Source organism: Balaenoptera borealis (assembly GCF_965194805.1).
Source record: "Balaenoptera borealis genome assembly, chromosome: 7".
NCBI lineage: Eukaryota > Metazoa > Chordata > Mammalia > Artiodactyla > Balaenopteridae > Balaenoptera > Balaenoptera borealis.
In genome coordinates, this window is record NC_138864.1 from 124,345,900 (window position 1) to 124,373,690 (window position 27,791).

General features: G+C 50.9%; 1 protein-coding gene across 4 annotated transcripts; it reads right to left on the bottom strand.

The window, feature by feature from the left end:
• Nucleotides 1-622: 622 nt before the first annotated feature.
• GBX1 (gastrulation brain homeobox 1) lies at nt 623-27,366 on the bottom strand. Of its 4 annotated transcripts, none has more exons than XR_014246706.1 (3): nt 27,282-27,366; nt 26,635-26,712; nt 3,435-3,559 (listed from the first exon to the last, which is right to left on the bottom strand). XR_014246706.1 is itself a non-coding variant. In XM_082399129.1 (2 exons), the coding sequence occupies exons 1-2, from the start codon at nt 20,813-20,815 to the stop codon at nt 2,994-2,996; spliced, it is 1,113 nt and encodes a 370-aa protein (XP_082255255.1). In that variant the 5' UTR covers nt 20,816-20,830; the 3' UTR covers nt 623-2,993. The 4 variants fall into 4 exon arrangements, 1 of the variants encoding a protein (XP_082255255.1); XR_014246707.1 differs by having other exon boundaries at nt 26,635-26,707; nt 27,282-27,364; XM_082399129.1 differs by lacking the exons at nt 26,635-26,712; nt 27,282-27,366 and adding an exon at nt 20,269-20,830 and having other exon boundaries at nt 623-3,559.
• Between the last annotated feature and the right edge of the window lie 425 nt (nt 27,367-27,791).

A 27,791-nucleotide genomic window follows, 5' to 3' on the forward strand; every position in this document is an offset into this window, starting at 1 on the left:
GCTTCCTGCTGCTTCCCCCCTGCCCTGCCGCCTCTGCCCTCAGAACGGCTTTCTGTTGGTCTCCTCATTTTCATCAGTATTCTGTCCAGTGACCTCACACCACAGCTGTGCTGCCCAGAGTTCACCCACAGAGAGGGCAGGAGCTCTGTCCCCCTTCCTAGGCGTCTGGGAACCAGCCCCACAGCCAGAGGTTCAGGGAGCCACGCGGGTCCGTGCCCAGGGGGAGAGTTCTGAGGACGGGATGGGTTGAGTGGCAGCGTGTCTCTGGGGAACTCATCCCTAGGCTTTGCCTTTGAGGAAAGGGGAGGGGGTAGGTCACCGATGGCAGAACAGCCCCCTTGACTCCCACCAACCCCTTGCCAAACTGGAGGCAGAATCCAGAGCTTCTGCTTTTCCCTCGGACTATCCCTTAGTTATTCTAGAAAGAAAATCTGGGAGAAACCCCTCTGTACCTGTTCTTGAAGGGTGAGAACTGCTAAGTTAGGGTCCCCACTCCCTAGGGAGCCTGTTGCTGCCCGGTTCCGGGAGCTGCTCTGCTGGTGGCCCTTGTACATTGGGTGTGGTGGGCTGGCGCTCTGCACGGCCCTTGCCCATGTGTAGGGAAATTAACCAAGTAAAGCTATTCAGAGAGGAAACCAGATTTTACTGTCTTGGTCCACAGCCCCTTTTGCCAGGCTGAGAAGAGCCTTAAACAAGGTTAAGGGCAGAATAGAGACAGGACCATGGGTGTGTGTGAGACTGGGTTCCTAGGCTCAGAAAATACTAGCAATAATCACCTCCAGGTTCCCCAAGGAAAAGAAGCCCCTTGGGTGGCTGAATGCTGCCTGGTATAGTTTAGGAGGCTTCAGAGGTAAATGCAGGAAAAAAGGGCAGATCAAGGCCTTGGTCTTGCTAGTTCTCCTCCCCGCCTCCCACTTCCCCTCCCTGGGGGCAGAGCCAGAGGGCCTCCGCTCCAGCCCTTGCTCGACCTGCGGACACGGATTCCTGACAGCAAGATGACAACCGCTCCTGGGATCCTCGACCTCTGCCTGGCTTCTCTCCTGAAAAGAATCTCACCCTGTAGGTTCCCCATGTGGGTGAGTCAAAGGTAGCAGACAGCCTTGATCTAGATCAGGAATGGGGCTGGTCTGGGCTACATTTTTTCAGCCTGATTCTCCAGCCTTGCCGGAATTTAGCCAAAAGATAGAGAGGACCCTGGCTGTGTGTGTCCCAGCCAGGGCACCGTGCCACCATTGCTCGTGACCAGTCACAGCTCCAGGCTGCGTTCCGTTTGGTTGCCAGAACCAGCTAGGAGGAAAGAGCTGCCAGGGAAGGGCTGTCTCAGTCTCACTGGAAGAGGCAGGCAATAGACGTGAGCAACTAGACAGCGGCTGGCTTGCAAACCAGGAATCAGCAGCGACATGCCCTCTGACGCAGGTGAGGAAGCCGGCCGGGGGCTGGACTGAGCTGCGCTTCCCTCCCCTCTCTGACCTTGCCTCACTCACAGCCGATTTTTTTTTTCTGTTCTACTCCACCTCTCCTCCCAAATCAACGCAGGTCCTGTTTCTTCCCAGGAAGCCCCGTTGCCCATGATACCAACTTCAGCTGGCTTCTGTGGTAGCTCCGTCCCCGATGCCCGTGCGGCTTGACGCCACAGCCGGTACAGGACGGTAGCCCGTCTGTGAAGGCGGGGGAACGGCAGACAGCGCCAGCTTGTCTCGTTTCCCTCTAGGCCTACTCTGTTTCTTGCAAGTGCCCCTGAAGCCTCACGTCTGTGTGTTTCCTTCGTCCACCATTAACGCTGTTCCTTAATCTGCTCACAGAATGCCAACCCCCGAGCCTCTGCCACAGCACACCCCCTTCCAGAACCGCCAGGTACATTCCTGCCTCGTCCGCGCCGCGCCGCAGTGGGCCCTCTCAACCAACCTCATTTTATAACAGAAGAGGACTTGGGATCCCAAGCTTCGTAAACGGTGCAACGGGGGTGGGGGGGAGACCACAATTAATGCTGTTAAAACAGAGCCCTAGAAGTGGGTCTTTTTACTCCAGGCCCTGATGTCTGGAATATCGAAGAGAGCAGAGATGGACTAATAAGCTGCCACGCCCTCTACACAGGAAAGGATTCGTTAACGGGCGCCCAGGCGATGGGGGTGAGCCCCCGGCCGGCCCGTCCCTCACACGACTGATGACCTCCACCTACTTAGACACGGCCAGACACACCCCATCTAGGCTCAAGTACTTCATTTCCCCTCAGAATACAAAAGGGAGTGAATCCTCTACCCTGAAGTCTGCAAACTCTTCCAAAGAGCAGAAAGCAGAGGTGCAGAAGCTTGCCTGTTTAATGGTAAAGAGAAAAGAGGTGCCGCGTTAGAAGCATGAGAGCTGGAGGCGTGAACGGTGGGCAGCACCTGCGGCGGGAAAGGACGTTAGTGGAGGTAGATTACATGAAAGAGACAGTGAGTGCTGAAGGGTTTCTAAGGGGCTAGTGACAGTTCCACTTCGCTTCTTTGCGCGTTCTGTACTATAGACAGGCGAGGCGGTACCCACCCTGGGGCAGTGAGATGGAACCAGACTGGCTGAGGATGGAGGACACACACAAGCTCCCCAATCCCTCTCAGGGGTGCAGACAGACAGAGGCAGAGAGCTCCATATATACAAACTTCACACAAAATAAATAAGGAGCTGTCATCAGCTTGGCTAGGTCTCACCCTGGCTTCCTTCCATCCCCGTCAGAAGCGATTCCAGGGCATTAGCCAGGAACCTTCCAAGCCCTAGGGGTCCACCTCAGTCCCAGCAGCTCCTCGACGGGAAGAACCTAAGCCCCTTTAGCCCTGAAGCCCCAGTCCTGGGGGGTCTCTGGAGTGGCTCAGGGCCAAGTGCCAGGAGAGCCCCCCTAGAGCTACGTTAGCTGCCGACTGAGCCCCGTCCGAGGGCAGAGTCACAGCGGGAGCCCCTCTGGTCCGCAGAAGCCTAGCCCAGTCTCAGAGCAGGCTCAGGAAGCCCCCGGGAGCCCCTCAGGGCCGGGCGCCCTGCTCTATCTGTTGGTGCTGGCTCCGCACAGCGAACCTGTTGACGTGCACGGGTATGGGCACGACAATCTTGGGGTTTCTTACAGGCTCCCCAGAACGGCTGCTCACATTGCCAGCTTTGATGCGCTTCCACTTGGCCCGCCGATTCTGAAACCAGATCTTGACCTGCACCTCACTGAGCTTGAGGGCGTGGGCGATCTGGGAGCGCTCGGTCAAGCTCAGGTATTTCTTGCAATGAAACTCCTTCTCCAGCTCCAAAAGCTGCTCGCTGGTAAAGGCTGTGCGGCGCCGCCGGCTTTTGCCCCCAGGAGCCGTGACTCCCGCCGCTGCCGCCGCCGCCGCCGGTGCCCCCTCCTCAGCTCCAGTCCCCAGGCTTCCCGTTAGCTTCGGTTTGGGTCCCAGGAGTGCCCCGGGGCCCCCTGCAGAACTGTCCAGGAAGCCGTCGTCCTCGCTGTCACCGCCCGAGCCCTCTTCCTCCTGCTCGCTGCCTGCTGGGTCTCCCGCCGGCGCCTCGAGCTTCTCCTCATCTGAGCTGTACACCTTCCCCTCTGCTGTGGGGAGCGAGAGCCAACGGATGGGGGGGAGAGGCGAGGAGAAGGCAGACAGGTTGGAGGCGGCACGTGGAACCGTGGCCAGGCGTGGACAGCACGACAGCAGGAGGAGAGACAGACGTGGAGGGGATGAGACGGGGCGGGAGGGGAGACATCCGGGGTCGGGGGTGGGAAGAGGTTCAGGAAGACAAAGAGATGGGAAGAAAGGTATTAACCAGCACAGACTTCACTCCGCAAAGTGGGGGAGGCAACAGGCATGGATCAAAAGAGCACCGTCCCCAGGACTGTGACACCTCAACCCCCCACCCCTGCAACCTCGCTTCCCCTACCCGCTGCCTGCCGGCCCTCTCCAGACCCACACTGAGGGCTTTCCAGTCACTGACCACCCCTCCAGACCCCGACCACGCAGCCGCAGGTCGGAGTGAAGCAGTGGGGAACCTGGCTTAGGGTCCTTTCAGTGGCTAGAGGCAGGAGTGAGCGACGTCGGAGAATTCACTTTTGCAGGAGAGAGGGGGAGACCACAGCTGCAGCCTTTGCTATTCTCCTAGGACTCCTCGCTGGCCTAGTGGGAAGAGATATGTGCTCACCTCTATTCTGTCTCCCTTCCTTCCCTCTTCCCTAAATCCGGAATCTTTTTTTTTTTTTTTTAACCTTTTGGCTGCACCACCGCACGCCATGTGGGATCTTAGTTCCCCGACCAGGAATCGAACCTGCGCCCCCTACGTTGGAAGTGCAGAGTCTTAACCACTGGACCACCAGGGAAGTCCTGGAATCTCAGAATCTCATTTCCAGATGGAAACTTCAGGGTCATCTGAGTCCCTCCCCCTGCCGCAATCGGGGTCCAAGAAGTGTTACCCAAGCACCTGCGAGTCAGGAGGTTTCCGTACCCACCTTCCCAATTCTCCTTAGCCAGACCATCCAGCCCAGAACAGGGCGCCTGCCCTGCCACACGCCACCTCATCGGTGGCCAGATTTTTCTTCCAATTACTTAGCCCTCCAGGACCCTTTCAATCCTTCTCCTTAACTTTAAAAAGACATCATCTCTTTTCCACCCTCCCTCTTTCCCAGCCAAGGTTGCTGAGAAGCACAAACGGCTGCTTTCTGCCCAAGTTCAGAATCCTGAGGACCCTGAGCTTGGTGTCAGTGAGAGAACCGGAAGGAGTATAGGAAAAGGAGGAAGAAACAGAAGTTCAGCAAGGGAAGACACAGAGAGGAAAATGGAGAAAGAAATGCTGACTCAGTAGACTACTGATTATTTGTAATCACAGGCATATAAACATTTTAATCCATACATAATTCTAAAATTTAATTCAGCCATTGGTTTTAATCTTCTTATCTATTGACATTTTTGTCAGAACTGCAAATAATGCATTACGAATGTTTTCAGTGTTTGAGTTTTACAAACTCCCTTGTTTTCTGCCCAAAGGACCAATAAACAGTGGAGCAACAAAAAGTCAAAAGAAAACCAACCAGTAGAAAAGAGAACAAAAGAAAACAGGTAATCCGTAAACTGAACAGTCAGGTCCTTACCAGTGGAGCTCACTGTGTAAAGCGGGGAGGACTTTGTAGACGTGGCGGTGTACCTATACACATCACCACATGTCACGTGTACACTCCTAAGCACACTCTGAGGTTGAGACTATAACCCAGAGCTAAGTGACTTGGGGCAACAGTGAAATGCTTTATAAGAGAATGGGGCTGTGCATGTGTGTGCGCGGCTGGACGGCTTCCCACCGCTCAGAGCTTGGCTGGCGCTCCTCTCTAACCCCTGCCATCTGCCTGCCCCCCTGCAAAAACTTCTCAGGGCCTCCAGGACCAGCCCAGTCACTTTCAGTTCCCTTCCCCGATCCCAGAGTTGTCCTTTCCCCTCACGGATGCAATCCACACCTGTTCCTTTTCCTCAGGAACCACATTTGCATTATTTTCCTTAGAGGCCAGAATTCAGCCCCTGCCCAGATCACCCACCTCCATCTCAGTCAGTGTTCTCATCTCACACCCCAGGGGTATCTTTATGCCTGAGCCCCTGCCTCTTCTTGGAGGGCTTCATGCTTTATCTGACCTTTGCAAAACCCACGTGGCACACCCTAGTTTAGCCTCACCCAGACTTCCGACGCTGTCCCTGCTCGCTGCTGCCACCGGCAGGTGGGCTTCGTTCGCTAACAGCCCCCCCAAGCTCCACCAGCACCCAGCTCTGTGAGCTGTCAAGAGATCCATCCACTGTCCATAGGTGACGTACCCCTCATGATGCTCACCTCCCACCACCCCAGGCTTTCTTCCTTATCTAGCCAAAATCTGTTTAATTTCTGCAAGATTCAAATCCTTGGGTTCCCCTTTCATGTCATTAAGGGCTCTTTCCCACACCATTTTCCTCTTCCCCAGAACTCAAGCGTAACGTGTCCCAAACTGAACTCCTGAGACTTCTCCTGAGCCAGTTCTTCCCCATCTGAACCCCCGTCTTTCCCATCTCGGTTAATGGTAACTCCATCTTCCCTGTTGTTCAAACCAGACCTTCACTCTCTCTCACCGCCCATGCCCAACCCATCAGCAAATCTCGCTAGTGCTGCTGCCTCTAAAATACCCCCAGCCCGACTTCTCACCACCTCCTCTGTGTCCAACTAGCCCGAGTCACCCTCGTCTCTTACCCGGTTCATCAGCATTTTCTCCTGCTTCTGCCCCTCCCCCCGCCCCTGCCCCAATTATTCTTCTGTTTGAAATACTATATTCTTCACCTAGATTTTTGCACTGACTCATTCCCTGTGTCCTTCAGGTCTTTATCAGTGAGACCTTCTCTGATCATCCTTTTTAAAATTAAAACTCCCAATACTCCCGATCTCCCTTCTCTGCTTTACTTGTTGCTACAGTATGTGTCACTAACTTTATTAACTTATTTTATTGGCTGTCTCTTCCTATTAGAACATAAGCTCCATGAAGGTAACCATTTTTATTTATTTATTTATTTATTTATTATTTATGGCTGTATCCCCAGCATCTAGAAAGTTACCTGCACAGAGTAGGCACTGCATAAATATTTGTTGACTGAATGAAAGAAACTATTCCCAAGCACTTTCTCACTCTCCATCTCTGTCCCTCCTTTCTCAAGCCTCACCTAAAATATTCCCTACAACCCTGCTCCCTCACCCCAGCTCCGGGCGTAAGACATTCTCTCCAAGAACATTATTCTACCCACTTTTCAGTGTGCCCTCTGATCTCACATTCGCTGTAGAGGAACCCATATGTGGTAGGAATCTATAGGATCTTATGCTAAAGGAAATCAAGAACAACCCCCAACATCATTACTAAATCCTCTAACTTTTAAGTTCTGATTTTTAAAACATGGTTTGCAGTAAACAGTAACAGAAAGAATAACAAAAGCTTGTTAAAACTCAGCCCAATATTACAATATTTCAAACAGCTGCTAAAAAGGCAGAAACTGGATTTCAGGGCTTGAAGGATGAAATCATTTAGCACAGCTCCAAGCACCCAGGGGGTGTCCAATAAATCTAAACTGATGATGACTGAGATGAGGTTCCCAGGTTCCTGATCTGGCAGGGCCCTCCTGAGATCAAACCGTCCATCCCTCTGTCTTCAGACAGATTCCATAAAATCAAGCCCACATGAGTGGGCCACCCCCAGTGCCGCTTTTAAAGCCATATAAAAAGCACAGGTTCACAACCTCTCTTGGTTACTTGATCCTGGTGGGATCCTGAGTGGCAGGGACAAGAGTGTCTCCCTGAGCCTTTAGAATCATGACATTGAGGGCTCTGATAAGCAACTCTTCTAAGGAGGCGGGGGTGGGGAAATAGAAGAAAGCAACCGAGAGGGGAAAACACAGCGACGCTCCCAGAGGAGAGGGTCTGGGACAGTGAGTGAGGCTGAGGAGGAGGGAGAAGGAAAGGCACAGCAGGAGGAGGAGAACTGGGGCACGAAGCGGCAGGGGGTGGGGCAGACATAGCGGCAGAAGAAGTAGATGATGAGTAAGAGAACCTGAAAGGGCTGAAAATTAGGGAGAAAACAGAAAAAAATCGGGGCATGGGGGGAAGAGAGTAAAAAGCTTTTGAAAAAAAACCCAACACGCCCGACATTTTTCCACCCTAAACAGTGATGCATCTGGAGCCCTGCTGTTTGTTCTCTGCTCCACCGACAGATGGAGCACTTTAGAATGCAAGACCCAACGTGATGGAAACGTATTCGGAAGGCTTGGACGAGCAATACGGCAGTTCGACCCTTTACAATATAGCGATCCTGAAACAGCTTTACTGTTTTCTCATGAATGAGCTAAAAAATAAATGCAAACTCTTTTCTTTTATCCAATTCATAATGAATACTAATAGTAAATATACTCAAAACAAAGATGGCACCTAGAAAAATGGTTTTGGCTAAAACTTGACAGAAGCACATCTTGTTGATAAAATTTCTATTTGCAAACTTTGATTTAGAATAATTGGACCTGGTAGATATAATGTCCATAAAAGTACATTTCTAACTGCAGATGCTATAGTTGGTTGACGTGAACAAAAAAACTTGATCAACAAAACAAGACGTAGAAAATTTTCAATGGGAAATAATGATTCTGATGAGAAAAATTCTAGCAAAAGGAAAAATGTTTAATTGGAAACAATTTTACTGTGCTAGGTAGTAGGTAGGTAGGTAGGCCAAACAGAGAGGTTCTGTCCTTTGTGTATGAAAATGACATTATTGGTAATATAAGAGTACATTGTTTTACATACAAAATAGATAATCAGTAAGGACCTACTGTATAGCACAGGGAACTTTACTCAGTACTCTGTAATAACCTATATGAGAAAAGAATCTGAAAAAGAATAGATATATGTATATGTATAACTAAATCACTTTGCTGTACACCTGAAACTAACACAACATTGTAAATCAACTATACCCCAATAAAAAAGAAAAGAAAACAAAAAGAATACATTGTTTTTAGCTTGTTCCCTGTGGGTAAGTCTACAGTCTGTGAAAAGACTTTGGTATCTATCTAGGGGAAATGACACTGAAGCAGACTGATTATTAGGAAACATCCAGAGTTCTCCTGGTAGATGCTATTATCCTAAGAAGCAGACATCGCAGGGTTCGAACCATGATTACTTGTAGAGTCCACTCCAGGGGCATTATTCCACCCCAGAGGGCAGCACGCAGACTCCAGGGGCGCCCTTGCAAGGGGCCTTCCTTCTGAGAGGAAGAGAAGCCCTAACTTGGTAACGAGTCAGGTCAGACTGGGGAAGAAATCAAGGGCAAAAGAATCCGTGGTAGGTATTCTCCAGTAGAAAGAACAAATAGCACCAGACTCGTACCACCTAGAGAGGGAGTCTGCGGCTGAGGTCACCAAGGATGCTGGGCCTGGGGAGTGGAGCGGAAACCACCCCCAGGACTGGAGAACCACTTTACACAGAGTCCCTGTGCCATTCGGCCCTCACGCAGCCTGCTGTGGTCCAGCTGACATAAAACCCAGTCTTTACTACGCACTGAGGAGAAGTCTCTCCCCCATTACACTCGGTTCTGACTTCTCTTCCCTCCATTTAAAGAGCCACTACCCTCACACGCCCCAAACCACTCTCCGGACAACTACCCAGCTTCCTGAATACAGAATCAATTTGGGTGGGGTCAAAAAGTGGGATAAAAACCCAGGTCACCCCTCAAAAAAGAGGCATGATTGCCACCACCCTCATTGCATCAACATGCCCAGGACGTAATTATTTCTTTGTTCCTTTTGGAGACGGTACTTCCTCCCGTCCTTGATGGCAACCAGCTCACTTTCCATGTGTTTTTCATTCATCCTCATTAATTTCATGCCCACGTTATGCTACTACTCCTTCCTATAATTTTAGGTACAAGAAGGAACACTCACTTTCTCTCTCTCCCATTTCCCCATGACTCTTCATCATTCTTTACTCCAAATCGACATGAGAACTTCCTCTACATCACTCCCACCTTCACGACAAGTCCATGGCGACTTCCCCACCGCCCCAAGCTCAGAGCTCCTTTCATGGCGTATTAACATCATCATTGCCAAGAGCACCCTTGTATGACCTTTAACTTTCCCAAGCACTTTCACACTTATTCTTTCATCTTTGAGCAACTCACTGAAGTACAGCTGACCTATTAGTAGTAGTAATGGGAGGTTAGTAACCTTATTTTCAGATGAAAAAACTGAGTTTCAAAAAGATGAAATGGGGCTTCCCTGGTGGCACAGTGGTTAAGAATCCGCCTGCCAATGCAGGAGACACCGGTTCGAGCCCTGGTCCGGGAAGATCCCACATGCCGCGGAGCAACTAAGCCCGTGCGCCACAACTACTGAGTCTGCGCTCTAGAGCCCGCGTGCCACAACTACTGAGCCCACATGCCACAACTACTGAAGCCCGCACGCCTAGAGCCTGTGCTCCGCAACAAGAGATGCCACCACAATGAGAAGCCCGCGCACCGCAACGAAGAGTAGCCCCCGCTCACCGCAACTAGAGAAAGCCCGCACATAGCAATGAAGACCCAATACAGCTAAAAATAAATAAATAAATAAATAAATAAAAGGAATCTGCCTGCCAATGCAGGGGACACGGGTTCAAGCCGCGGTCTGGGAAGATCCCACATGCCACGGAGCAACTAAGCCCGTAAGCCACAACTGCTGAGCCTGCACTCTAGAGCCCGCGAGCCACAATACTGAAGCCCGCGCACCTAGAGCCCGTGCTCCACAACAAGAGAAGCCACCGCAATGAGAAGCCCACGCACCGCAACGAAGAGTAGCCCCCGCTCGCCGCAACTAGAGAAAGCCCACGCACGGCAACGAAGACCCAAAACAGCCAAAAATTTTAAAAAATTAAAAGAAAAAAGATGAAATGATTTTCCCCAGGCACACAGCTAGGCACAGAGCCAGGTCTAGAATCCTGGTCTCCTAAACCTCCAATCAGTGCTCTTTCTATCCTTTCCAGTAAAATATCTTCTCTTCCCCTCCACTTGAAGTAAAAGTCCTCCCCAGATGCCTCACCAGATAAATAGCCTTCCTATGAAACCCAGTTTTAGTTCAGACCTCATCCCATTCACGTATCACCCAGAGCTCCAGCCTCATCATCAACATCTTCCCTTCCCTTTCGCAGAGAAGATTCTTAAAATCGCCACGGAAGAGGCCTCACTCACCAAACTCCACCTTTGTCCTTTCACAGGCTATTTTTCCCATCATTCCCAAGACAAAATTCCCTCCAAATCTTTCTGCTGTTTTTTCCATCATTATTGGTTTGTATGATGTAATCTTACCAGTCACCATTTCTTTTATTTAGAAATGTATTTTCTCATTTAAAGAATAATACTGCCCATTTATGGAAACAGTTTTGTTTTAATACCAATTTTTCTCTAGCTTCTGGTGTGCCTCTCTCATCCCTCAAGGACAGCTCTTCCTTGCCCAGGAGTCAGCCTCACTGAGGAACAGACGCTTTCCCCCCACCTGCATCTCTGCCTGCCTTCCCCATTCCAGAACCCTCTCGGAGCCTCACTCCCAGTGTCCAGCACTCTTAGCACTGCTTATCTAGCCAGCGAGAAGGTTTTCCTCCCTAATGCTGAAAGGGAGTTAAAGGCACATTCTTTTCTTTTTTTCTGGTTGATAGACATCTGTTTAGGGTTTGTTTTTGTCTGCCCAGCACCCCTTACCCCTCCTGTTCACGAATGGCACCCCCTTCCTCTGGCCACTGCTCCCCATCAACTGCCCAGTAGAGTGGGGCTGTCAACTGCATTTCTCCACCTTCACGACCACAAGGAAGGTGACCTGGAGCTGACCAATCCGCACATCCGGTCTCTCTGGGGACTTGACTCGGGCTAGTGAATCAGTTGTCCTAGGATTTTACATGTGCTAGAACTCACCGGGGTCCCGATCTGGGATTATAAAAACTTAGCGTTGCTTACGCTTGTGCCCTCCCCTTCCTCTCATCAGGAGAAAATGAGGCAAAGACAAGAGACAGGAGCCAGACTGAGAGCAAGAAAAAAAGACCTAACGACACTGTTTGCATTTTTGGATCCACGTGAATCAATAAATGTCCATTTTAGCTTAAATTAGAGCTGAGCTACTGTCACAAGCAACCCAAAGAGTTCTGACTGCAGACACTGCTCTAACTAGAAGTGACAATACGCGCATGACTCCAGGGAAGGTAAGCCTCTCCACCTCACTCCCACACCAATCCCATCCAAAATAATTCTTCCAAAAAGAAACCCAGGTCATCCCTCAAATTATTCATAATAATGCCACCTAAAATTTCACAAGTCTGAACTGTATTTGGACTTTAAAAAATCTCCATAAGCCATCCAGTGTGAATTACTTTAATCCAATAGCTTGCTCCTGACACTAAGCTGAGATCAGATATATGAGGGAATAGGAATTCTGATGAAGAAAAAAGGAGAGGTGTTTTTTTGTTTGTTTGTTTGCTTGTTTTGGGTTTTATGTTTGTCTTAACAGAGAGAAAGGAAGAACAGGCCCCAGAGGGACACAGAAGGGCTTTGGGCAGCTATGTCCACAGAGAGTGTCTCACCAAAACGTGAGACAGGAAAACTGAAAAGAGGGAGGAAGAGCTAAAGACAAAACTCGAAATCTACCCATATTAGGTTCATGCAATGTTCTCTCCTGGCAAGCCCCATACAACCAGTTCTCGGAATACAGGGCTATTTCTAATTCGTCCTTTTCAGTACAGACAGTGCCGCCCATCACAACTCCTGGTAAAGAGGTCTTTCCCAACTTAATTCCCAGGAAGGCTTAATTCCCATCCATTTCCAGTACATGGACAACACATAATTTCTTGCATACCTATTACTTTAGGATGCTGGACAAAGATCTTCTCATTTAATCCTTAACTCTGTGAGGTAAGAACTGTTGCCCTTATTTTACTGGTGAGAAAACGGAGACTGCAGAGGTTAGTATTTTGCTCTAGATCACAAAAAGGGTGGTGCCTAGATCTGCATCCAAAGCCTGTGTTCGTTCCTCTGGGCAACACCACATCTCTCTGTTATCACTGAATGAAAAGGAGACTGAAACCCACCATCACCCTATCATAACTTCTGTACCAGATGGAGAAATAATACAGAAGACCAGGAACTGATTTCACAGCACAACTCTTCTTTTTGGGCACTGCTTCCTTCTTCACCACGTCAACTTGGTCACAATCGATCCCCAATCTCTTTGGCCTAGATAAGACCTACCCCCACCTTTATCAAATGTTTCTCTCATTCAGTATGATGGCTGTGAACGGCCAGAGCTCAGGTAACACCATCCGGATCCCAGATGATGAAGCCTTTTCCATCCTAAAGCCCAGCCCTGATTTCATCTCAAGATGTAGGCATCCCAGGCGCCTCCTCGTCAGTGACCCCGATAACTCAGCACTGAGAAGTACAGAATCTCTTCTCCCAATCCCTTTGCTCAGGATGGCTTTTTTTTTTTTTAAGGGAACAATTCATTAATAAAAGTATCCTTACAGATAAAAACAGAATTGTAGAGCTGGAGCGACCTTAGAGATCACCTAATTCAAACCCCTAATTTTACTGATGAGGAAGCTGGGACACACAGAGGTGTGATTTGGCCAAGACCAATCAGTTCCATACTCCCAGTATCTGTGCATAATTTATAGGACAGTTATCACCTATTCCAGCACAAAGTGCTTCTTCCCTTCGCTCTTGGGATAGTTTCATCTTCCTCCCTCCTAGTACACGGCTGCGTCACTTCTCTTCCCATTGCTTCCAATACAGAGTTCCAGGTTACCCAGTACTTCTACTTTAATACCACTTCCTCCATAATTCACAGTCAAGAAATCCATCTCCCATTACCCCCAGTGCTTTCTCCTCATAACCCCGGTCTCTGTTAGTCCCGGCAGCCCCCGCGCTCCACGACCCACCCCCCAGCCTTCCCCCCCCCCACCCCCGGTCGCATTTGCTTCTAATACAGACTTTTCATTTCATCACTAGAAGAGTATTCCTTTCCCTTCCATGACGGGAAGGGGATGAAGGCACTGCCTCATGACTACCTGACATACAGTGCTGTCTCTTCCTACTACCACTTAATTCAACTCGTGAAGGTCACTCTTCTATCACACCAAATTCAAGCATCTCTTTTCCCTAGCACTCTCCCAATCAGCACGTCAAAACTTCTTCCACATTACTCTAAGCTGTAACTTTCTCCCAGCATGATCGTATGGCCAATGAAAAACCCCAACCTCTTCTCTACCACTCCTAATCCAGACCTCCTTTATCACCATCACAGCCATGGGCACCACCACGGGCATACAGCGCTCTGTCCTTTTCACTGTTTCAGATGAGGGGTTTCCTCTGTCCGACCCCGGCCTGGGGCATTTCCCATCCCCTCTAGGTAAAAGTTCTCCCCCAGCGAACTCTTTCCTTCTCATCGTTCCTATTTAAGCTTCTCTCTTTTTGTACATCTACCCCACTGCTTCTCTCATTGCTGTTTCCTAATTCCCAATCCGTTTCACTGCAAAGATCCTTCTTTCCCCGTTATTTCCAAGGCAAAACCCTTGCCTATAGCTCCCTATTGTATTGCACTGAGAGTAACATTACTGTCAATGCAAAGCACTTTGCTTAGAATATTATGTTCCTCCTTCTTTCCAATGTTTTCCAAAAACATTTCCCCCTCATTATTCCAATTACTGCCTCTCTCCCGTTATTCCCAGTACAGACTATTCATGCCCATCACTCTGAGTCTAAGAATTATGCTCCTAACCATCTAGAATCTGTATCTCCATAGTTGCATTTGTCACAGCAGAGACCCCTCTGTCTTCCAACCCTCCCAAGTGCTACCTTCACTACGGCACAAGGCATCTCAGGATCGCATTACAATCCTCCAATAACATTTTCCGCTGTCATTTCTGAGATCTCTCTCTCTCAACCAGGGTCTCTTTGGCAGCCTGACAAAGCCTGTGAACCCCTTCTTGGAATAATGCTTTTAGGTGCATAACGTAAAGCACACAGGATTATATTAGAAGCCAATTACATAAAATCCAGTTATCAAATATTTTAAATGCATTTGAGAATAATTTATGTTTCTTTACTAAATCATCAAACAACAAGATGTCACCAAAGATTGTAAATTTCTATGAAAATATCTGTGATTTCTATTGGTGACAAAAATCTCAGGTACTGGGGAAACTACCAAGGTTTTCGGCCTACCTTCATAATTACAGGAAGTGCCAAATTTTAGTGAGAAGTTAGTAGAAATAAAGATGTAATTTTTTTCCCACCCATAATTAACAGATCTCCTCACAGGAGGTCCATGGAGTCTGTGTTAACAGCCCGACTAAACACTGAGTCTAGAAAAATAAGCTTTAATTCTATGAAACTGAAAGGAACATTAAAAATTATCTGAACTAAAACTTTTATGTTACAGGTGAGGAGACTGAAGCCTAGAGAAGTTATAAGACTTTGAATCTCCTGTAGTGTTTTAAACAATACTAAGGCCATAACAGACACACAATAAACGTTCTCTGAATTGAACTAAGTGGCTTGCCAAAGTTGTACAGCTAATGATTGACAAAGTTGAGACCTGAACCCATGTGTCACGACTCCTAAATAGACGTTCCTTCAATCACATTAAGTTAATGCAACATTTGCCTTTCTATAAATGTCAATGGAGCAATCACTCTCCCTGTATGCTCTTCCTCAAAATTTCTAGGAAAACACGCTCTCCATCACTCCCAAGAAAAATCTCCATCCTGTTTCTAACAACAGAAGTCTCTGATTCCATGTCACATTATCCCTTCCTGTTTTTCTCTCATCAGTAAATATATCTTGACAGTCATAATGGATACCTATTCAGAAATTGATGGTCATCTACAATGTTCGCTAGCTATAACCAGGTGCTTGACTTACAGCAATCAGCATTCAGATATCATGCTCCCAGGAAGTTTCCCTAGTCTTCCTTGCATGATTTCCATTATTATTGCCAATCTCTATTCAGAAATTAGCATATCTTTTTCGGTTTAGTTTTAAAATATAATGTTCACTACACTGCCACCTCCCAGTTTTGTCCCATCATGTTCTCTTTTCTATACCATCTCAACCACAAATGTTCTTTTCTTCACCATGCTCAGTACTGGCATTATCTTTCATATCAATCTCTCACTGGATTTGTACCGTCAGTCCAACAATTACATATGGAGTGTCCACCATCCCTCACCTCTTAACTATTTGTTTTCAGGCAATCCAACCCTTTTCTCCCTGAATGAATCACTGCTCTAGACACCTGCAATTTAAAGTTTTCTCCTGCATTTCTCCAAACGGCCAGCTCTTTTCATCATTCCCCAGCACACAGCACCTCTTCACCCATCCTCTCTGTGATGTGTATTCACACCACATCCTTAAGTTAGCTTTGATAACTGTCAGAGCTCACACACACCTTCACACATAAGATCACCTCTCCCCGTCCCATTCAAGGCAGAATTCTCTTTTTTCCTGTCATTTGGGGCTTACTGCTCTCTTCTCTCCGTATTCCTAATACATCAAGGATTTCACTATCCACCCATTTCAAAGCTCCTTTTCCCTCATCACTTTCACATGACTGTCCTTAAAACTCTCTCGATCTGATATGTTGAACATGGTCCACATGTGGCTACGGACCACCTGAAACATAGCTAGTTTGAATTGAGATGTGCTGAATGTGTAAGATACACGCTGGGTTTCAGACTTAGTATGAAAAGAGGATATAAAACATCTCATGAAAGTTTTTATATTGATTAATGCTGAAATAATATTTTGGACACGCTGGGTTAAATAAAATATACTATAAAGTTAGTTTCGGGCTTCCCTGGTGGCGCAGTGGTTGGGAGTCTGCCTGCTAATGCAGGGGACACGGGTTCGAGCCCTGGTCTGGGAAGATCCCACATGCCACGGAGCAACTGGGCCCGTGAGCCACAACTACTGAGCCTGCGCGTCTGGAGCCTGTGGTCCACAACAAGAGAGGCCGCGATAGTGAGAGGCCCACGCACAGCAATGAAGAGTGGCCCCCGCTTGCCACAACTAGAGAAAACCCTCGCACAGAAACGAAGACCCAACACAGCCAAAAATAAATAAAAAATAAACAAATGTGGGGTTAAGAAAAAAAAAGTTAGTTTCACCTGTTTCATTTTACTATTTGACTGTGGCTGATAAAATTATTTTAATTACATAAATGACTTGCTAGACAGCACTACTCTGGGCGCTTCTGTTGATTCATACTTTTAAATCTTCCCTACTAATTCAAAATTCTCTGTTATCACTCCTCCTAGGACACCTCTCCCAGCTACCCCCACTGCTCCCACACGTCAAACCTAGAATTATTTTCCGTATACCATTCTCAATACCTTTTCTACCCCATTATTTCTGTACACAGTATTTCTTTTTCCCTGCTAATATAGCTTCTACCCCTGCCATCTAATCATAATAAAGTTCTCTTTTCTTCTTCATCAGTTCTAGTAGGGTGCTATCTGTCTCAACTCGCAGAAAAATTTTTAGAAATAGTCCTTCTAATTCCCGACAAAACGAACTTTGCTCACCATTCTCCAAATTGGCCTATCTTCACTATAATTTCATTAAAAGGGCTAGTAATTCTAAAACCCTAGACAAATGTAAATTAATAATTTCAGACCCATGTCACCCATTCAAACTAGGACAGCAATTCTTCCCCTGTCATTTTAAAAATGTCGTTCCTGGGCTTCCCTGGTGGCGCAGTGGTTGAGAATCTGCCTACCAATGCAGGGGACACGGGTTCGAGCCCTGGTCCGGGAAGATCCCACATGCCGCGGAGCAACTAGGCCTGTGAGCCACAACTACTGAGCCTGCGCGTCTGGAGCCTGTGCTCCGCAACGAGAGAGGCTGTGATAGTGAGAGGCCCGCGCACCGCGATGAAGAGCGGCCCCCGCTTGCCACAACTGGAGAAAGCCCGCCCACAGGAACGAAGACCCAACACAGCCAAAAATAAAAATAAATAGATAAATAAAAAGTTAAAAAAAAAAAGTCATTCCTTCTCCAAACTCTACTATGTTGACGTTTCAACCCCTTTATTCAATCCGAGAACTCTCTTACTTCATGCTAAATACTCTAATACAATTCCCCAAATGGAGTGTTTGTTTTCCCACCACTTTCAGCATGCGTCATCACTCCCCAAACTGATGCGATGTCTAACATTTTTGGAATTGCCATTTCTTTTCTCGACTATGTTAGGGAAAAATCAAGACTGGGAAGGTGGACGGGAGTGGCGAGGAAGGGTTGAGAGAGTCTGCACTGAGACGGATAAGAAGATGCGGTCACAGAGAAGACCTCCCACTCATTATCCCCTTTGAATGTTCCTTCTGAAACCTCTCCTTACTGCTCGGCCCCGCAAGCCCCACTGTAAACCCTTTATGTGTATCTCTTCCCAATGAATGATTGCCTTCACTCCAGCACCTCTCAGAATTCTTCCTCTGTAAGGTCTCCTTCCCATAGTTCTTAGCAAAGAAATTCCTTGTCTTCACTCCAAGGACAAAGAACAATCTCTTTATTGCTTCCAATATTCCCTTCAGGTGATGAAGGTCTTTCCTTCATCATTCTATATATATAAATTCCAGTTTCTTATCACTCCCAGTATTGAAAAACCTTTTTAAAAAAATTACTCCTAGTGTTGAAACTTTCCCTTCTTTCCTACTAGTATATTTGTTTAGTTCCTTCCTAATCCTCTCAAGACAGAACTCTTTCACATACACACACACTTCTGTTCCAGAAATATTGTTCCCTTTTCGTGTAGCCAACGCTAGAAATCCCTTGCACATGTCTCTTCCAATAGGTGGCCCTCTCCTTTCTCATATGCTCTTTGGATAATCTGGGTATATAGCTCATTTGTTCACCCTTTCCTCTATTCTATTCCTCAATATTTCTCTTCTGTTCTTCTCTGTTTATTCTTTTCCCTCTCTCTCTCTCTCTCTCTCTTAATGTCTGGTTTTACTGACAATATTCTATCTGCTTCAGAAAAGAGCCCCCATTATACAAATGGGTCAAAATAAGAACTGAGGGGAACCTGAAAGAGTAGGACACGTTGCTTGTTCTCCCACGGTCTGGGGATAATCCCCCCAGCTCCCCTCCACTGGGGTGTCTTCCTCTCTCCTCCCCCTCAGCTCATCTCTTCCTCAGGTGTCTGGTTCTCCTACTGCCTCCAAAGCCATCCCTCTGACGCCTGCCTTGCTCTCTTTTCTGCCTTAGGACGACCCTATTCGAAAACTCCCATTGATCCTTTCCTCGTCCCATCCTCCTGCCGGCTGCTCCCCTTTCCCCCCCGCTCTGGCCCCTTTTATCTTGTGGACATCTCCTCCCACCTTCCAGTTGCTGCTCTATCATTTCCTTTGGGTCCTCCTCAGGAGATGCTGCTTAGACTTCAGCCACTGGTTCCGCCTGGTCCAACCAGGTACAAAAAACAACAACAGCTGAATCCCCAAAGCCAAAATGCCCAGGGCTAGAGGGGCAAAGAAGAGGAAGGCAGACTCTACAGCAGCCCTTGGGGTCTGGAAGAGGTATTAGCCCTTTGGACAACTTCAAGGAAGGGGCCAGGAACCTATCCTCAGGAATTGCTCTCTCCTGGCGAAGGACAAAAGGGCTCTTGGCTCTCCTCCTTGTCTCCACTAACGTCAGCCCCCAGGCCTCCTGGGTCACTTCCACCTGCTAACCTGGCTAAGCAGAGGCAGGTTCATCCTGAGGCTAAAGAACTTCAAGCTTCAGGATCGCCACACTTGCACGCAGCCCGTTCTTCTTAAATAGGGCCCACCCACCCAATTGCGTAAGCTTTGGATCTCAGCACACCTGAATCTGCCCTTGAATAGCGGAAAGCTTTTCCAGCTTCTGGAGGTTAAGGATCAACAGGGACGCCTGTTTAGATTGATTCGCAACAGGGTTCGGTTTGAATACACCTTGCCTCTATTGAGACGGAATCCTCCTCTGGAGGATCCAGGATTCCTGAATATCTCTTAGCTGAATCTCACTGGTGCCAGAATCTTAGCTGGATTCTGGACTCCAGGCCTTTGGGCCACACCCAACTCAGCCCAGCCTGTAGCCTCTCCCTTGGCCTCCCAGTCAACCTTGGTCCAGCAGTGCTAGGCCTCCTGCTAGCTAATGTTCCCTTAGGACCCCTACTTGGTTCTTCAAGGCTTAGCTCTAAATCCGCCAATAAAGAAGTGACCTCTACAAGTGTAAGAGAAAGACAGGTCATCCTCACCGTCAGCACCACTTTAAGACCCTCCCTTTGCCCCTGCGTTCACAGAGCCCATTCGGGGTCAGTACAATCGTCTCTCCAGAAGCCCTTAATGAACTGACAGCTGCCCCACTGTACCCTCACCCAGGGGTCTTGCTGGTGTCCCCAGGAATCCCACACTGGCAGCTTCTCTATTCCCAGCAGAGGAGAAAAATGAAGGGATTCTGAAAAGGAGACGCAGGGTGAGGCTGGAGGACTAGACTGCTGGGAGGAAAGGCACTACTCTGGCGGGAGCACCGGCAAGTCTCTGGCGAGGCTGCAGGCACTCTGGAGACACAGCGGGGCGGCGGTCCTGGGATCTAGAGGAGCCGCGTTGGGAGCGGAATTGGAAGTGGCTCTGCAGAACCCGCCATCTGGGGGTCTGGGATTCCAGGGCTCCAGGCAGGTGCCGAGACTCCGAGCAGGCGGCTGCCTGGGGCTTCCAGGTGAACGAGCCTCCCGCCCGGCGCCCTGGTCGCCCGGCACTTACCCGGCAGACTTGGGAAAGTCTCTGCGAAGTGCAGAGGCGGGGGCGGTGCGGGGTCTGCCACTTTCTCCCGGGCGGGCAGCAGCTCTTCGGCTTCCAGCCCGCCCTCCGGGCGTCGGCCGCCCGGCTCGGGGTTGTTTCGGGTGGCAGTGGCGGCGGCGGCGGCGGCAGCGGCAGCGAGCTCCGGGGGCCCGTAGAAGGCGTCGGGCGGCTCCGCGAAGCTGGGCAGCGCGGTGGTCAGCGCCACCATCGAGGGCACGGCCTGGCCCAGCCCCGCGCAGAAGGTGTTGGTCAGGCGGCCGGCAAAGGAGGCTAGCGGGGCGAGGGGCGGGAGGCCGGCGGGCAGCGGCGCGGGGGCCAGAGCCTGCGGCAGCACGAGGGGCCGGTAGGGCATGAACATGGGGTAGCCGGTGTAGAGCAAGTGGCCGGAGCGCGGCGGCGGCGGCCCGATCAGGGAGTCGATGGAGAAGGCAGTGCCCGGGCCCCCGCCGCCGCCGCCGCCGCTCCCGCCGCTGCCCCCGGGGGCGCCCCCGCCTCCGGCTCTCTGCATCGTGCCCGGAGCTGCGGTCGCCCCAGGGCGCTCCCCTCCGGGCGCCGCCGGGCGCCCCGCGGCTCGGGCGCCCCACGCGGACACGCAGGGCTCGCTCCCCGGCTCCCGGGCCGAGGTGGCGGCGGGGCGCGGGCTCGGCGCAGTGTGGCTCCGGCGCCGCGCTCCCTCTCTCTCTCATAAGGAGGGAGGGGGCGGGCGAGCGGGAGGGCTGGGGGTGTCGCCCTCCGGACTCATCCATCTTCCTCAAATTACGCTTCACTTCCTCCCTCCGCCCGCAGCCGCCGCGCCCGGCTCCCGCTCCCTCCGCAGAACCCGTTCCCAGCGGCCCGGACGGCCGGCCCGGGACCCCCGCCCGCCCCCCGCAGCCCAACCAACTATTATTAATGGAGATTGATGAGGCCGGACACGCCGCTTTGTGAAAGTTTGCGGCCGACGAGAAGGCAGCGGCAGCTGCTGGGCCGGCGCCCCTCCCTCCAGCCGGCCCGCCCCCCCACTCTGCCCACCCAGCTCTGGGCCCGGCGCGGACCGAGCGCGGGGCGGCCAGCGCGGAGAGCGCAGCGAGGGCGCGGCCGGACCACAGAGCCCCCCGCCCCGGGCCGCCGCCCTCCGTCGGACTCCGGGCCAGTCCCCCAGCGTGGTCCCCCGCCCCCGACGCCCCCTCCCCGGCCCCTGGGGCGGACGACAGGGCGGGCCCGAGAGCAAGGCGCGGCGGGCGGACGGGACCTCGGCGGCCCCCGGGGCGGCGAGGCGGGGACGGCAGGGGGCGCGCTCCTCCGCGGGCCCCTCGGCTCGGACCCTTTTCCTCCTCGGCAGCCCGCGTTCACACTCTCCCCCTGGTCCCTCTTGGCACTGGCTTTTCCTCACTCCCCCTCCGTCGCGCACTCCCTGAGTCCCTCGCTCTGGCCTCTGCGGGTAATTTCCTCGAGTGCCCTCACTGTAAGTCAAGTACTTACCATTCCTCTCACCCTTCTCCCTCCATCTTCCTCCCATCCTTTACATTCTTTTCCTTCCTCCCACCCTTTCCTGCCCTCGTTTCTATCCCTATTCCTGTCGGATTATTCCTATTTCTCACTCCCTATCCCATCCGCTTTATTCTATCGCCCCCCCCCCCTCATTTCTCGCCTAAATCTGTATCTCTGTCTGTCTGTCTATCTCGGTCTCTCTCCCTCGCTCTCTCTCCCTCTCTTCCGCTATTAATTTCCCTGATTGGCTCCCCGACTCCAGCGCCGCTGATGAGCCCTATTCATTCCCGGGCCTGACACTCTCGACCTGCCCTGGCTGATTGCTGGGGGCTGGCCCCAGGAGCGCTGATGAGCCCCAAGGGTCAGCAGCGCTAATTAGCCGCTAATTGCAGATGACTCCGCTCACCTCCCCCATTCTCCGACACAGAAATGGCGGCGCCTTTTACCCTCCCCCTCCTCCTGATTCCCAGAAGTAGACTTGTCAATCTGGAGGCAAAAGTCATGGGCACTTTTGCTTGATAGCAGCCTCAGGTCAGTGGGCAAGAAAGACTTAAGACAGGCAAGTCAACAGAAGAAGAGTGACCGGAGCTTCAGGACACAGAGCAAGCCTGGCCAGCTAAATGAGGGTCATCTGGTCACTGGGAAACTGTTACTCAGGTGGGGCCAGGGAGAGCCAAGCAAGTTGAAATTAATAGTAGCAAAGCCAGGCAAGTTTAGGAAGAGGCAATCTAAACAGAAGAAGTTATTTGGTTTAGGTGAGGAGGAAAACCTACACCAGAGTCTCAGCGTTCCAAGAGAGAGTGGGGCAAGTGGGAACTCTGCATCTCAGTGACCTCTGTTCACATCAGGAGTGTTGTGTTGGCCTATGAACACCGCTCATGTCAGGCTGATGTATTAAAGTCAGCACCCTGAAAAACCCTGTCACCAGAGTGGGACAGAAGAGGGTGGGACGCTAGAAGGAAACCTTCTTGGTTCATGCTTGACTGACAGGGCATCAGAGCGGTACAGGGAGAAGAGGGTGGTTTCCGTGCGGTCCTGATCCATCTTGGGCTCTACACTGAACTCAGTGAAGCTTCCGAGAGACAAGTCTGGTGGGAAGATGGCTCCAGGGAGAAAGAAGAGGTGCCCTAACTCAGGTCTGGGAACAGAATCCTAAAGTACTACGATAATCCTTGTCCATCCTCCTAAAGATATTCTTCAGAACCCTTTGTAAAACTAACCAAGCATTGCACAGTACCAGTATGGAAGACCAGACTTCAAAAGTGTATGGTAGGGACTCTCCTGGTGGCACGGTGGTTAAGAATCTGCCTGCCAATGCAGGGGACATGGGTTCGAGCCCTGCGGTTTGAGCCCTGGTCCGGGAAGATCTCACATGCCGCGCAGCAACTAAGCCTGTGCGCCACAACTACTGAAGCCCGCGTGCCACAACTGTTGAAGCCTGCGCACCTAGAGCCCGTACTCCGCAACAAGAGAAGCCACCGCAGTGAGAAACTCACGCACCACAACCAAGAGTAGCCCCCGCTTGCCGCAACTAGAGAAAGCCCGCGCGCAGCAATGAAGACCCAACACAGCCAAAATAATAATAAACAAATTTTTAAAAAAGTGTACTGTACTTAAAAAGTGAGAGGTCAGTACTTGGTGTGATGGCTTTACAGTGTTGGGTACATAACAGAGGTTTATTGGCTTGAAAAGTTACCAAGGGAACTTTGGGCCACAATCACCGAAATTAAAGCTGTATGAGCAGTAACACCACCAATCAAATAAAGCTGAAGGAAGAGCCATTTTTAAAGCAACTGCATTCACTTTTTGCATAGGTAATAAAATCACCTAGTACAAAATTCCAAAAGCTCAAAAGGATATATATTGAAACATCTCCCTCCCACTAGTCCCCCCAGTAAAAGGCCACTTTAATAGGCCTGTCACTCTTTGGTGGGATAGAATGGATCATGCATTGCCAAGGACTCAAGGTTAAAGACCCTCTGATCTTGAAGATGTATGTCACCCAGTTCAAGCCAAGAGCTTATTGCCCAGAACTATACTCAGTAAAGTGGAATTCCCTGCTCAAGCTGGCACAGAGAGTACAGGCTTAAAGCTTGTTGCCAACAAATCCCAGTGGGCCACCAACTCTGAAATGAGGCACGTGAGACCTCGGGGACTTTGTATTGCCCTGGTGTGGTGTGTGTTTGTTAGATACTGTACTTTATAATCCACTTTTATCCTCGATCTGTTCCCTTGCCATGCTGGGGTCATGAAGTGTGACTTCTGCCCAGTCCTTGACATTCAGTAGCTAAACTAGAATAAAATCCTCACATACATAGTGGCAACTGAAGCAGCCCATTTCCTTTCCCTGCCCTTTCATGGACCGTGGAACTGAGGCTGCATGGTAAAAGGAAAAGAGCCTTGGCTGGAGTAAAAAGACCTGAAGTTAAGTTCCTGTTCTAACCCCTCTCTGGGCCACGTGACCTTGGTCCCTTTTTGACTTAACTTCTCCATCCATGAGAGAGAGAGCAATTAATAGCTACTCTGCCCTGTCAGAAAGCCAGTGCAAGGATCAAGTGAATATGAGGAAATAACCTTCCAGATGAGTTCTTCCTGCACTAAATGGACAAAGAACATCAGGGTGGTCAATTATGGAAGTTCCCCAAATCAGTGGCTCTCCAAAAACTGCTTCTTACTCTCCCATCAGTACCAAGGACAGAAGCTGTCACTATCAAACCTGAACAGAGCTGGCTCCTTGCTTTACTGAGAAGAAAACTCTGCGGTTCTCCTACTGAAACCCTGAACGGGCCCATGTAGGTAAGCACCTCCCCTCACTGTCTAAAATGGAAGGCTAAAAGTGCTTCTTTAACTGCCCACGTGCTGACTTGTCCCATCTCACTACTCCACCAGCTGGGGAAATGCTCTTACAGAGGAATTTTATTTCGAATCTACCCTCTCTGCTTGCGCCTATGTCGACCCCATCATCTGGTCTCCCCTTCACAGACTGGAAACCAGCAGCCAGAAGGAACGAAGTATTCTTACGTCAAATCCAAATATACCTTCGCCTCACTCATTGGCGGGACAGCGTCCACTTACGGTGGGGAACGTCGGGCTCTGTCCGCGGGTACCCTCTGGTGGCAGCAGCGCGCAACTGCGTCACCTCGAAAGAGGTGCGGAGTACTGCAGCGCCCCCTGGCGTTAGTCTAGGAGACGCGCCGAGGGCAAAGGAACACCACCAGGTGAGCCGTCCAAGGGCGAGAGCGCTGGGCGCTGCAGGGGACTTAACTGTGAGTGCACTGGTTGGGCAGGGGGACTGTACACGAGGGTCTTCAAGTCTAGTACGCACACGCGTAGGTTCATGTATGGTGGTTGTATCTAGGTACTTGAACCCTGTGTATCGTGTTAAATGTGTGCCGATTGTGTGTGCGCACGTGATACACGCGGGTAGGTTGGTGGTGGGGAGGTCCGCGCCTCCAGTGCAGGGCGGAGTCCTCACGGAGGCGTGAAATTGGTTTGGAGCAAACACATTACGGAAAGCAATTACCGGGGAGAGGTTCTGGGCCCGCCGGGAGCCGCAGCCAGGAGGCTGAGGAGGAAGCTCCCTGGCTTGTAAGAGTGTCTGGATGTCTAACCCCAGAAGGGACCTTCCTAACACTGCCCTGCTAAGGGGAGAATGCGTGAAGTTGGGCAGCAGCCTCTCATATTGACCACTCCACATTGCCTTTCTCCTCTTACACCCTCCCTCCTTAAAAAGGCATCTGGCAAGGAACCAGTGCTCTCCAGATATGGTCAGAAATCCTTCCCCCTTCTAATCACTTTTGGAGAGGCACCCCGCCTTCTGTGGAGTCTTCCCAGGCCCCTGCCCCATCCTTGTCTTCCCCCTCAGGCCCTCAGCTCCCGCTCCCACACGTCTTTTGCATTCACTTCATTGCCCCCTTGTATTTGAACTCGTTATTCACACACCTGTTTCTCAGACCACATGGAAAATTCACTGAGGGTGGGAGCAGGTCTCATTCATAGCTGTATAGCTAGTGCCTAAAACATGGGGCTCAGCAAGCACAAAATGAATGACGTGGATGGGAATGAACTAGAATTTCCATCAAAATGCACAAACAGGACTTTCTCAGGAAAGTCAACCCCTTGAGAGTCAGGATTCTCTTGGGACAGAGTTTTAAACATTTTTCACATGCAAACACATGCATTTCCTCCCTATTTATATCCCCAGGCCTGTCCTTATCCTTGAATGCCAAATTCATAGATCCAAATGACCATGTAACACAGCTTCTTTGAGATGTCTAATAGGCAGCTCCAACTTAACATCTCCCAAACAGACCTTCTGATTCCCTCACCGCCTGCCCTTTTCTCCTCTTCCCCACTTTAGTAATTAGCACCACCATCCATCCAGTTTTGCTCCACCAAGAAAAAGGGGAGGGGAGTCATCCTGGATTATGCTTTCCTTCAGCCCCCCACATCTACTCTATCAACAAGTCCCACTGAGGGACTTCCCTGGCAGTCCAGTGGTTAAGACTCTGTGCTTCCACTGCAGGTGGCGGGGGGTTGGGGGGGGGTTCCATCCCTGGTCCAGGAACTAAGATCCCGCATTCTCGCGCGGTGTGGCCAAAAATAAAAACAACAACAACAAACAAAAACAAAACAAAAAAACAAGTCCCAATGAGTCTCCAGAAAGAGTCCCAAGTCTCACCTACTGCTTTCCCATCTCTGCCCGGACTGCTGCAGTAGCCTCCTAACTGGTCTCTGATTCTCCCTCCCCCCATCCCTCCTTTCCCCTCCCCTCCCCCAAGCCACTCCGAAGCCAGAGCCATCTTTCAAAACAGAAATCAGTTCATGTCACTCCCCTCTCTTCCCCACACCACTCACATGGCTGGTTCCTCCTTGTCACTCGGGCCTCAGGTTAAATGTCACCTACTCAAGGAGGAGGCTCCCACGTCACCTGAACTGAAATAGCCCCCAGTCACTCTTGGTCAATCGCCGAGGAATTCCTCTGCGAAGGGCTTATCCCTCTGATACTTTCCCGTCTGTTTGCATAGTGTCTCTGTCCCCACTGGAGTGAACTTTCCAGTGGGAACCAGAGAGCCAGGTCTTTGTGTCGCCGGCGCCCAGGCCACAGGAGGCCCTCAAACCTCTGCTAAACAAACGAATGGCCAGAGGGGCATTCTCCCCAGGACCCAGAGCTGGGATAAGACGGGGCTCCCCGGGGGAGGCCCCAAGCAGTGAGTGGAACCCGCGTGACCACAAGCCCGGCCAGAAGCCGCTTCCTCACCCCTGTCTCTTCGCCTGCGCCCACTTCCCCTGTGAGGTGGGCCTGTGGGGACTGGCCCGGCCTGGAGCGTCTACAACTGAGGGGCCAGGCCTCGGTCGGCCCCCACTGTTTGTGGGCCTGGGCTCCAGGCGCAGCCCCTCCCGTCGGGCGGTCCCATCCTCGCCCCGCGCCCCCCACGTGGCAGCCCAAACGGGGCGGTCAGCCCAAGGCCCGTGAGGCCAGGTGGGAATCAAGGTCCGCTCACCTCCGCGGCCCTCTCGACGCCCTCGCGAGCTTCGCGCCGTCTGTCTCGCCCAGGCCCCGCCCCCGCCGCCTCGCACCCTCTCGGCCCCGCCATCCGCCGCCTCGCTCCCGGCGGCGGGTGGGAAAGTTGTGAACTCCGGCGCGTGCGCACTCCGGGGCCCTGGGAAATCCGTCCGGCGACCCTTGACGTCACGGATCAGAGTGCACTGGATTGGCTGCTCCGTGGCTCCGAGCGGCTCCACCTCCCTCCAGGGGTTGCAGGCTGCCTCCTGGCTGCCGGGGGCGCCTACAGGTCCTTAAAATCCTGGTACTGCAAAGACCCTCAGGGACTCTCTCCTTCTCTCTTGTTTTACACATGCAGAAACTTGGGCCCAGAGAAGGAACGAGACGTCTGTTCCACAAGTTAATGGCAGAGCTGGGACTAGAATGGCAGAGCAGGGGTGTTACCTCTCAGCTCCGTGCCTAATTGAAGGAGCAGTTACGAGAGAGGCAGGAACCAGGTGTGCATCTG

Bases quoted from the DNA above. Each gene is read 5' to 3' on its own strand.
- GBX1 (XM_082399129.1), bottom strand. From the start codon at position 20,815: ATGCAGAGAGCCGGAGGCGGGGGCGCCCCCGGGGGCAGCGGCGGGAGC. The intron at 3,560-20,268 runs GTAAGTGCCGGG...CGCTCCCCACAG, and splicing joins GACTTTCCCAAGTCTGCCGG to CAGAGGGGAAGGTGTACAGC.